The sequence below is a fragment of the Diadema antillarum genome, unplaced genomic scaffold, assembly GCF_040938485.1.
Source record: "Diadema antillarum isolate AM-2024a unplaced genomic scaffold, OU_Dant_1.0 seq00000573_RagTag, whole genome shotgun sequence".
Taxonomy (NCBI): Eukaryota; Metazoa; Echinodermata; class Echinoidea; order Diadematoida; family Diadematidae; genus Diadema; species Diadema antillarum.
The window spans coordinates 65327-77405 of NW_027271509.1; the positions used below are offsets into that span (position 1 = coordinate 65327).

At 36.7% G+C, this 12079-nt stretch overlaps 1 protein-coding gene across 1 annotated transcript in view; it reads left to right on the forward strand.

Moving 5' to 3' along the window:
* Positions 1–12079, forward strand: part of LOC139735377 (uncharacterized) — a 73223-nt gene that overhangs the window by 20396 nt on the left and 40748 nt on the right. Inside the window, exons 5-6 of the mRNA XM_071646126.1 lie at positions 4218–4358; positions 6312–6407. Coding sequence (XP_071502227.1) covers positions 4218–4358; positions 6312–6407 — 237 coding nt within the window. The remainder of the gene's footprint in view (positions 1–4217; positions 4359–6311; positions 6408–12079) is intronic.

The window sequence follows — 12079 nt, forward strand, 5'->3', positions numbered from 1 at the left end:
ATCGATAAATCGCTAATCCCGCGGTACAATCAAAGCGTTTCTCGCTCTTTTGTTCCTCTCACGTACGGCTTGCATTCTATGTGGTGATTGACTATCAAGCGGTGTTCCCAACTAGATTCGCGAGTTCATTCTAAGTTTTCTGTCACTATTTTATGTGCAAAAGTCATGCCTTTACAGTAATGTAGCAATTGATAATTCAAAAGAAAAATTGAAAATAGAATTGTTATGCATTGTATATGGAAGCAAAGTTTGGCATTCCTCTTTAACTTTGCTCACTATTATGTCCAGCTTAACAGAAATTTGTAGAAATTATACAGATTGGAAAAACAGAATTCTTTCTCAAAGCATGACTACCTCCGTGTCTCAGAATAACGTGGCACACAGGGGCTTTCCACCATGGCACATAAAGAGTTAATAATATATAGTATGGTAATCAATACAGCTAGTTTTTGTTTGAATCTTATTCTTAAAAATCGGGAAATAAAATTCAAACAAATCAGAATTATAGATTTATATAATTGTTCCTTTGTCGCTTGCACTCTTCTGGCTTAATGCAATGCAAAAGTTTGAGATTTTACATGTAAAATCATCTCAATTATCTTTTTTATTTTCATTACAATATCTAGAACAAAACAGACAGTTTTAAGTCAATGCTGCTGGCTTTGTTCTAGTTATTTTAACGAAATAGAACGTAAGATTGGAGTGATTTTTCACTTAAAATCTCTGACTCTTGCATCGCCTTTAAGCCAGCAGTGCCAGGGACAAAGGAGAAGTAATTGTGTTGAGGGAGGATGTATTGCATTAGGCTACTGCTTGACAGTAATAAGCCCTGAAGGCCACTCAGCTCACACTTTTTAGCTGTGGCAAGTGTTACAATGAAACTGAAAAAAAAAATGGAACTGAGTTGAAGAACTAGTATCTTATCCCCTTTCAGACTGGAGTTATCTCGTATAAAAATATTGTATGTACAATGCTCGGATATAGGACATTTGTAGGTGTTTGAATGCTCTAGTATGTTCATACATCATACGAATATGGTATGTCGTATATCGACACAATGGTTTAAAGGGATGGTACAGTATTGGTGGAGATGAGAATTGGGCTTTCAACTTTTTGCGAGATACCAAGAAAACACTCATGATATAGTACAGAACATACCATTTTAAGAGGAATTCGAAGTTTATTTGATGAAAATCGGGTTTGGAATGACTGAAACATCCAAAAACAAAGTAAAACAAAGTGATCGTAATAAAGTGCGGGTCCCACACTTTATTAGAATTGCTCTTTCTTGGATATCTCAGCCATTTCAAAACCAATTTTCATCAAATAAATGTTAAATTCCTCAAAGAATTACATGCTCTTTCATATTTCATAAGAGGTTTCTCATTTTCTCACCAAAAAATGTTAGAATACTGAAATTAGGTCTCAACCAAAACTATACAATCCCTTTAAGCATCGGTCTGATTTATCTATACAATGTTCATTAGTGTCTGAATGCTCTTATATCTAAACATCATATGAGAAGGCTGGGCTTATTCACAACGTTTGCTAGGGTTAGCATGAACTACCAAATACATGCATGGTAAAATATTTATAAACACATTGCGCAAAGCCTGTGCAAAGTTCATATTGTGCAAAGTAGAGAATTTTACATATTCATGAGCTTCCCATGAAACATGATATTGTGCGAGGTCTGATGCTGCAATACACCTTATGTATTTGGGGATATTTTGTCTGAATTGTATGCACAATGTATGCATTCATATGACAAGCATGAAAAGTCGCTGTGTATGAATGCAACCTAAAACTCTGAATGGTGCGTGTGCTTTTATTTGAAGATGTTTTCACTGCATTTTTGCGTGATGAGCTTTTTCTGCAAATTCCTTCCTTTCCCCAGTTTTCAAAGTTTTGACAGAGTCTTGTTTCAAATTGCTCCCAGAATTATATCAGTATGTATTTTGTAACCTAAATTGTCATGCATCTAGGCCTACTGTATGCGTGCCTAAATGGGCTATCTTATAGGAGAGATACTTGTGATTTTAATTTGTAATTAGATGCATTTGAGACATATATTCATATATTGAAATATATCTCATTCTGACAGACAAAAAGCTGTAAAGGGTGTTTTTATTCAACTTCTTTTTCTTCAAATAATGTACCATTAGCTGTGTATAATAGTAACCAGTGAAAAGTTTGTCAAGATTCAGATGTGACTCAAGGCCTGCGTAATACGGAAATTGTATTCATGTTCTCAAAAAATTTAGGTCAAGCTCTTCCCCCCCCCCTTTTTTTTTCGTGGAAGGGGATTGTTAAATGCTCTTTGGATCTGACTCAAATGTTGTATGATGAGTGATTATTTGTTCAAGGATGATTTTGCTCAAGACTGGGTAATTATTTCCTGAATAAATCTGAACCAATTGATTTAAGTAAGGCCACTTCAATGCCATATTTTTGCCAGATGGTGAAGTATTTGTATCTCAAATTTTGCATGTGTTTTGAAAATAAACCTGTGTAGGACATTGCCACCCTCCCCCCCCCCCCCCACATTTGTCCCCCACCATTTTCTTCCCCCACCATTTTCCCCAAGTGAGTTGTGAGTCAGATGTCCACTGTATTTTGTTGCAGACAAACAGCAATACTTTCAGATGGTTTGACAGGGAGTTTTGGTTGCCAATGGCAGCCATGGGGTTGCAGCATCCGGCATTGATAATCCATCCCATTCAGAAGGATGCAGAATTGTAAAAATCTCTTGGAATGCTCTTCTACGGAATCAAGTATTTTCATATGTCAACCTTTGTTTCATTTTTCCATCTGACGAGATGTCGAAATAGCTCACATTGAGCTTTGTTTTTGTTGTTGTTGTGTTGTTTTTTTTTTTTTTTGGGGGGGGGGAGGTGGGCACTCTAACTCTGGTGTATTAGATTTGTGTGTCTCATTTAAAAGGCATTCTCTCATATGAGTAATGGTGATGTTCTGTAACAATGGTTCTGTAACAATGGTTCTTGGATAGTCCCTGTGAGAATCAGTGAAAGCTCCATATTATTACAATGTATGTGTGCTGTGATAATGAATCTTGCAGCATTTTTCCATTGTATACCACAGAATTAAAGGAACCCACATGCTCATTTATATTTCTTATACTGTCTAAGATTTTTTTTTTCATCAGACATCTAGGAATGCATGCATGATTGCTATGTATGTCCCCAAGTCTGTGCAATTTCTTGCACAAAAGCCAAAAGAAAGTAAAAGGCAAATGGCAGTGACAGTGTGAATTCCACTCGATTCTAATGTTGTCCTGAATGTATAAAACATGAAATCATGTGAGTAAATTGGAAGTACTAGTTTTATGGAAACTGAACATGAAATAAGACAATGTTGTGATTACAAAGTTCCACATTTTACAAATATTGATGTTTGTTATCAACCACACACTTGTATTCATACAAGATATAGAGGATGATATTTTTACCTTCAAATCTCATACTCGCTCATAATTCTCGACTAGATTTCCTTTAAAAAAAAATAGAATAGCCATAATGAAAGTTTTTGTGAATTTAACCAATGGGAAAGTTGTAAGCTAGTTTCATCATTGTCTTTAAATGTAATGTAATTGTAACCAAATATCAGAGTTTTAAGAAACTTGTGAAACTTTGAAATGCTGTACAACTTTCTTGTTTGATATCAGGTTGTATTGACACTTCTGTCATTCTACTTGGATAATTTATTCTCCAAGTACCATAAAGCTTCAACACAGAGTGGAATGCTTTTAAAAGATTTCATTTCTGCAGCAAGAATAGGGAGCTTTGGATTTTAACGCGCGGACGTTTGAGACGACGAGTGCGCTGGACGTTCTCCTCTTCCTTGCGTCGTGCTGAAAAGTAGCTTTAGATTACGCTTGGACGCAACGTATCAAAAATATAATCGCGCCCCCATATGATCGGTGCATGAAGTAGCTCTTTATGTTGCAAACTGTGCAGACGTAAAAATAGCCCAGTACGCGTAGTGAAAAACTCAGGCGACGCAAGCTAGAAATAGATCAACTTGACGCGCACTCTGCGCACGCTCAGAACATTTTTTTTTTCCTTTGAACGTCCGCGTTTCTAAAATCTAAAGCTCCCTATTAGCTGCTTAGAGACAGTGCTACAACTTCTTCACAACATCTCCCTCTCATGTTCTCCTCCATCTCACCCCACCCCACCCCACCCCACCCCCCTCAGATCCGTGTCACAAAGGAGCACTGGGATGCGCTGCTGGAGCTATACCGGGAGCTGCAGAAGGCAGAGCATCTGGATGCGGCCTACATCTTCCTCAAGATGCGTCGGAACCAGATCTTCCACTTCGTGGTTCACACAAAGCCAGTACGTTGGTCTCTCATTTGTGCGAGCCATTGAGGAGTGAGGATGGTTGGTTTAAACCTTTGTGTGCCACGTTTGGATGCCTGATTCAGTTGACGGTGTGCCAAGTTTGCATATTTTGCTCAAACACGCAAATAAATCGCCAAATGCCATAGTACAACTTAAGCTTCATTCATGATTCCATTCCTCTCACATGTAGCTTATATTGAGGGATGAATATCAATTTATGTTCCCTATTGGATGTGCAAATAAATTCTAAGTTTCTGTCTCTGTTTTGTGTGTACATGTAAAAATCATGCCTTGACAATAATGCATCTACTGGTCATTTGAAAGAAAAACAACAGATTTGTCATGAAAATTTACATTGTAGAAAAAGCTTGTCATTTGCTCTACAACTTTGCTCATTACATATCCAGTGTATCAAAATCTATAAAGTTACATGGATTTGAAAAATGAAATGTTTTCTCAAAGCATATCTCTCTTACCATCTCAGAATAATGTGGCACACGGAGGGTTTCACCATGGCACATTTAAAGAGTTAAGAGAGGGATGTGTAGGACCTTCCTCCAACACAGGAAAAAGACAAAAAAGAGGTTTAATCAGCTGACAAGCAAAAAAACAAAAACCAAAAAAAAAAACCCACTTCCTGGTTTCTGTGGCTGACAAGCACAAAAATTAAATAAATAAATAAAGGCTCAATGCAATTTTCTGGTGAACAAAATCTAAGGGGGGCACGCATGCCCATTTTCTTTTTCCCCCCTTTATTTTAACAAAGATTAAAGGGGGGCCCCTGGATCCACCACTGATCCAGGCCCCATCACATGAAAAGATGTCTTTTTCTTCTGTCATATGAGGCTATACAAAGGGGAGATCATAGGATTATATCCAAGCTGCTGATCCAGTCCAGGGCAGCATCACTTGGTTTAGCAAGTTCTGTATTAAAGCTCTCATGGAAACTTCCAAAGGTGGCAGTCCTCTGCGATGTGATGCAGGATATGGTCAGGATGGCCGCAGTCAACTCTTGCTGCAGTGGCATGGCGATGATGATGATGATGATGATGATGATGATGATGATGATATGATATGATATGATATGATATGATATGATTATGATTATGATTATGATATGATATGATATGATATGATATGATATGATATGATATGATATGATATGATATGATATGATATGATATGATATGATATGATATGATATGATATGATATGATATGATATGATATGATATGATATGATATGATATGATATGATATGATATTGGTGGTGCTGGCGGTGATGATGGAAATCAAGTTTCAAGTTTATTCAAAGTTTCCACAATACAAAAATTACATAAGAACAATAATATGTAACAAGGAATATATTGTTGAATATATGGGATTAAAACAATTTGCAGAATATTTGAATATAAATTGACAATGCATTTAGATGCATTATAGATGTAAAGTGGAGGGCTCTTAGAAAAGCAAGCTTGTATAATAAGACCCCTGAAAAGGCAAGTTAAGACATGTAATATAACAACTCACTAATATCAAATGATTGTGAAGGGCTGAGTATTCAGAAGCATTTGAATACTTTTATATGTCCACCTACTGATTTCTAAAAGCAGAGTTAAGTGTAATAAACATGATGTAGTGAATAACCAAACAAGCAAAGAAAAATAGAAACCGTTATTGGTATCCACATATTGCATCTCATCCAACACAAGTTTTGAAATAGCATTTGAAATTCCCTCAATTTGCTCATATTTTTTTTTTGTCCTTTCAAGAGGCTTAGATAAAAAGCCATATATTGCCAGTAGATTTATTTCCTATGTATCTAGATTTTGCCTGTGAATGACTGCATATTTTTAGTGTCTTTGGTCTTTGATTGTTGATTATATGATTATAAACTCTCATTTCTCTCTTTCCATCTATTTATCTATCTTCTTTCTCTCTCTGAAAGATGTTGTACACTCGCACCTATAGAGACGATGCATATGACAAGTGGAAATCTGGAAAGGAAATTCTGACTGCAACTTTTCACGATGACCTTCTTGAGGTAAGTGCATTCTAAAGGGCTTTTTACACTTGTAAATTTTTGCTTAGTCATGTACCAACGGTGGGGCTAAGGGGGGGGGGGGGCCTTAGCCCCACCGTTGGTACGGGACTATCCTTAGCCCACTTTCTGTTTACACTCGTTTTTGCCAAAGTGGGCTAGCCCCACCGATAGTCCGGTACTATCTGGCCCTGCAAAATAGCAGGGTTAGCACCGCAATTGCGGTGCCAAGCAAGTGAGTGTAAACAGAACGAAAAAATAATCCTGGGCTAAGCGACGGAGACGAAGTGCGACCCTCACTGACCAATCAGAAACGAGGTAATCAAGTGCTGCCGGTGCGTGCGTGTATGTGTACAGTACACAGCGTAATCATGAATATTCATGTGGTTTGGAAAGTCCGGGGCTAAGAAATACGAGTGTAAAAAGGTCAGTTTTCTCCTTAGCCCCGTACAAGAGATAGTATGGGACTAATTGGCCAGTGTAAAAAGCTGAAAAAATTAGTATGGGACTAACGATAGTCCTGGGTCAGAGAAAGTCCGGGGTTAAGAAACACAAGTGTAAAAAGGGCTTTAAGCATTCCATTTCATAATTCACCACAGATAAATGGTCAGAAGATAACGTATTGTGGTCTGTTGAACACGGGAGCTTGCCGTATTTGCTGCACTGTTGTTTTGAAGGATTACATTTATGGCCACGTGACACTCCTAAGAATATGTTTACAATTTCCGGACTTCCGTCTGGTGTAGAATAGAGGGAAAAAAAGCATGTTATAAAAACACAGACATATCCTGTTCTTTCAGTAAAAACACAAATCTGTGCCCGTTGAAAAACTGCAGGTTCATTCAGTTGATAATAAATCATGGATCAAGCCATTATGCTAGCAACACTCATTCTTTCAGTGCTCATTCTTTGGGTAGACATTCTTTCTGTTATTTATGTGCAATGTAAAATATATATATCTATTCCAGGAATACTTGTGGAAACAAATGTAGTTCTCTTTTCACATTACAAGTGAGTTTGAATATCAAAGTGTTCATGACCAAAAGATATCTAGTTTAACTGTAAACTTTTTCTTTCTTTCAAAAATTGTGTTTTTGTGGATTATATGGACACCTGAAAAAGAAAAGAAAAATCTTTGAAAATATTTGATGCTGACTCTTCAAAGTTGGGAAATGTAAGATTGCACATCAAAAGTACAGATACTTTGTTTCAATGTAGTGAGCCAGATTTAATCGGGTCATACCTTGAGCTCTAGTTTGACATCAAAATGATGTCGAATACACCCTCACTTTGTACAATTGTTATACACATATGTATGCTTTTAAAATGTTTATGGGACACAATGCGGCTAATGTATGAACAGTGTCCCATTGGCCCTAGTGCACATAAGATCTTTGACATACATTGCAGTAAATAACTTTATATGCTACACTAGTTGCCATGATTTAATGAAAGGCATATAAATACAATGACATGAAGAAGCATTGATTAACCCGTTGAGGATGGAATGATTTTTCTGTAACACACATTTCCCATAGACACCTGCCCGAGTATTCTCGGAACTCGTCTTCGATGGGTTAAAAGTTCATCACAGAAACTTCTCAGCACCAGGTTGAATTAACATCAGGGGGAAGGTTATCATTTTTAGGGAATTCCTGAATACCATCAAATTTTGTTCATTCTGTATGTCATCATACATCAGCTATCACAAGATTGATTTTATTGTAATATTTAAGAATTCTACTGTTGTAATTTGTGGTTTTGGAAAATTGAATGCAATGCATCCACCAAATGGTTGAAATGTCATGAATTCTATCCTAATGCAGCTGTAAATTTTAGAACTATTCGGTCTGTTTGATTGTGATTGATTATTAGCAGGTTGTGGTGCGAACATGTTAAAAATCTCTCACTCCAAAAGAGTACAAGTGCTCTTGTGCAAACAGTGTTCCTGGAAATGTTTGAAATCATGAAACCATCTAAGCACAAGAAATCCTGCATGCTCCCCGCATAATTAAAGTCTTGATTGCTTAACTCAGTGTGATGGCCTGGAATGGGAAGGCATGTTCACAGCTAAACGGCAAATTTTGAATCATCCTGCTAGTTTACTCAATTCGATAACTTGGAATTAGAAGGCACATTTACAGCTAAACAGCACACTAGCTCTTATAAATATGTTTTACATCTCTTTAAAGTCTCGTGTGGCTGTTTCTGGTGACAGCTCCCACTGGCATTAAAAACACTTCCCCTCATAAAGCTTGGTTTAAGGCCCCAGTAAAATTCATTTCTCGAAATGCAAATAGTTGGGAGCTAATCAGCGCCAAATGCCCTCGTCATTTTATCAAGATTGGCCAAGATGATCAAGAATGTGACGCCTTAAAGAGGAGTTCGCCCACATCTGACATTTTACTCATCTCGTCTTGCTGTCTGCCAGAACTGAAACATTTACAGATGCTCTCAATATATGTTATGTGCACATCATGACTCTTCCGCTGGGATGTTTCCGTGGAAACCAAGCATCACAGCAACACTTAGATGCCACATGGGTTTTCAATGTGAAAAGTTCACATTGAAGAAGCGATATCAGTGCAGTTTCTCTCTGTTTGAGAATGGGCTGCATACCACGCGGAGATCATCTGAGCAGATTTCATATGATTCTTCAGTTGACTCACATCACCACTAATCTTAAAATGTGACATAGGTAATTACATACAAAATGTAACTTCGTTAGTTTTTTTTTTTTTCTCTCTCTCTCTTAAATTTCCATATGGAAAACTTTACAATAGGGACAGCTTTGCTCAATAAGGGTAAGAGATACTTTAATATCCTATTTTATGTCCCAGCCACAAATATAAATACCGGTAAGGATACCTGATCTGTAGTTTTTCTTTCCATTTTAAAGTTGTCTTTATTTTAATTCATATCAGCCATCATATTAACAATGTTTATTTAAAACAAATCATCAAAACGACTTTTATTAGCTTGATGATAGCATGAAGTTGTCCACTGAAAACATGTGTGATCACACGAAAAGAGTATTGTGAGGTTTTGACCCTTTCTTGAGGTCAGAGATCAAGGTCTAGGTGTGAAATTTTGCAATTACTTGTACTCACAAGGACTCAAAGAACATGTAATGAGATGTAACAGCTTGTATTAAAGAGGATTTATTACAATATCAAGAACAATTCCCTGGTCTAACCTCATGACTGATCTGGCTTCAGTCAAAGAATGAAGGACAGGGCATCGTGGGAAATTAGACAATTCACACTGTAACAAATACAGTGCACTCCCGTTATCACGAACACGGTTATAACGAAGTAAAAATTCAAGCCGCAAAATTATCTGCTCTTTGTTCTTCGTTTATTTGTTCGGTTATTTCGGAAATTCCGATATAACAAAAAAAAAAACTACCGGTCCTGAGGGCTTCATTATAATGGGAGTCCACTGTATGCAACACATGAAGTTTCACCAATATTGGGACCTAGGGAAAAAAAGACACCTAATAGAGCAATTTTGTCATGACAGGACTGTGTTTTTGTTTTTAATCTTTAATACATCAAGCCATCATGATGAAACATGATTTGATAAAATATGAAATCAAATTAGTACAAAATATTCATTTATCACCTAAAAGTCAGTTGTCCAGGTGTAAATATGAATTTCTGATTTTTTTTTCTTTTTTGCAAATTCAAGAAGAACAATTCATGAATTTTAGCCAAAATTATTTAAACAGACAAAAATACAGTTTCCTGAAGGTTACTGCTGATTTTCAAGCAGATATGTTGTCTTTGATAGTATGTACATAGTCCACCTGATTTGTCGAAATTGCATCCAAACTGTACAAAATAGATTGCATATTTACATCAGTACATTTGGTTTGCATTAAGAGCAGCAGTGTGATATCAGTGCACTCATCATGAAATCATTGCCCTTATTATCCCTCGTTTGAAAATTCCTGGCTACAAGTTTCCAGCAAAGAACATTATTAAAGAAAAAGAAGAAAATAACACTTTCTCATCATTGAAGTGGCAGCATATGTCTAAAACATGATGTTAATCAGCCCGTTGAAGTAAGATTAATGAAAACATTGCAATCAATAGTTGTCTTCTTCCTGTCATTTTTCCTTTTTATTAGTGAAAAAATGAGCAAAGAAAATGAGATTCCATTTTTTCTTTTTACATGATGTCCAAGAGCAGCATCATTGTGAATGCTTGGGACTGAGTGACAAGTTCAATTGACTCATTTCATTGGCAGAGTGTAAAACATAGCCTCTACTGTTTTGCTGACTGTAGTCCCAGTGAGGACACAATTCTTTAGCAAATAAGTTTTTACTGGATTTCTTTGTTTTAAGTTCAGGGTTCTTACATTGCATTCTTGTAGAGTGTGACAGAAAGTTGTAAATATTCACATGGTAAATTACTATATAATGTATTTAATATGCAGACCTCCCTTCCTGTCTAATACTGTAAATTAGGGTTGGGGATGACTTGTCTCAAAAGTTGGAAAGAAAAAGCAGTTCCTGTAGATGTGTGTAGTGAAATTATCGAGAAAAATAAGAAACTCATATTGAAACAAGAGCTGGGAATGGCCAAAATTCAGATTCTTTCTTCCAAATTCAAAATGGTTGGGAGGTATGGATAACGTGGAGTCATTTAAAACTCATGACTCTACAATACAGTAAACCTTGCCTTAAAGGGACTGTACAGTACTGGTTGAGGTGGGGATTTATTTTTTAAACATTTTTAAGTGAGATAATGAGAAACCTCTTAGGAAATATGAAAGAGCATGTAATTTTAGCAAGGATTCAACATTTATTTGATGAAAATTGGTTTTCAAATGGCTGAGATATCCAAAAAAGTGATGATAATAATAAACAGCGACATGCCACAACTTTATTAGGATCTCTTTGTTTCACATTGTTTTTGGATATCTCGGCCATTTAAAAACCGATTTTCATCGAATAAACTTTTGATACCCCATAGAATTGCATGCTCTTTGACATCTCATAGAATGGTTTGTGAATATCTCGCAAAACGTTAAAAGCTGAATCCTCACCTCAACCAGAACTGTACACACCCTTTAAGCCCTCCCCACACTATGACTCACGACTATATAACTGACAGACTTTGGATCTGAAATAAATCACAATAGGCTTAGAATAAACACTCTTGTTTATATCAGATCTATAGTCTCTCAGTCTTAATAGTCGTGAGTCATATATTGTGCGGCGGGCTTAAGTCAAATCCAAAGAGACTAGAGAAAATCCTGTGACATTTTAATGTTATACAACTGTATGTTGACTTACACAATAGAATGAACACATGTTGATATCCATCTGGGGTAGACGTTTTCTTCAAGATGAGCTAGTTTTTCACCTTACGTGAGGTCAGCGTAGGTGAGGTGAGACTGTATGGACATTACTCCCAGGAGAAAAGACGTGCACAGTTGCTATGATACTTCTGCCCTTCTGCATGTACAGTCACTTTGGATTTAGTGCCAGTGACAGATTGTTGCGTAGTTCAGTGGCTGAGTGGATTCCCATACTGTAAACAGCCCAACAATGCAACATTTGTCCCATCATTGAAAATTGTACATGTTTAAACTAGAGAAGCACTCAGAGAGCACAGACCTCCGCCAAGCAGCTAATTTCCACCAATGATCTTGTTTTTCCATGGAGA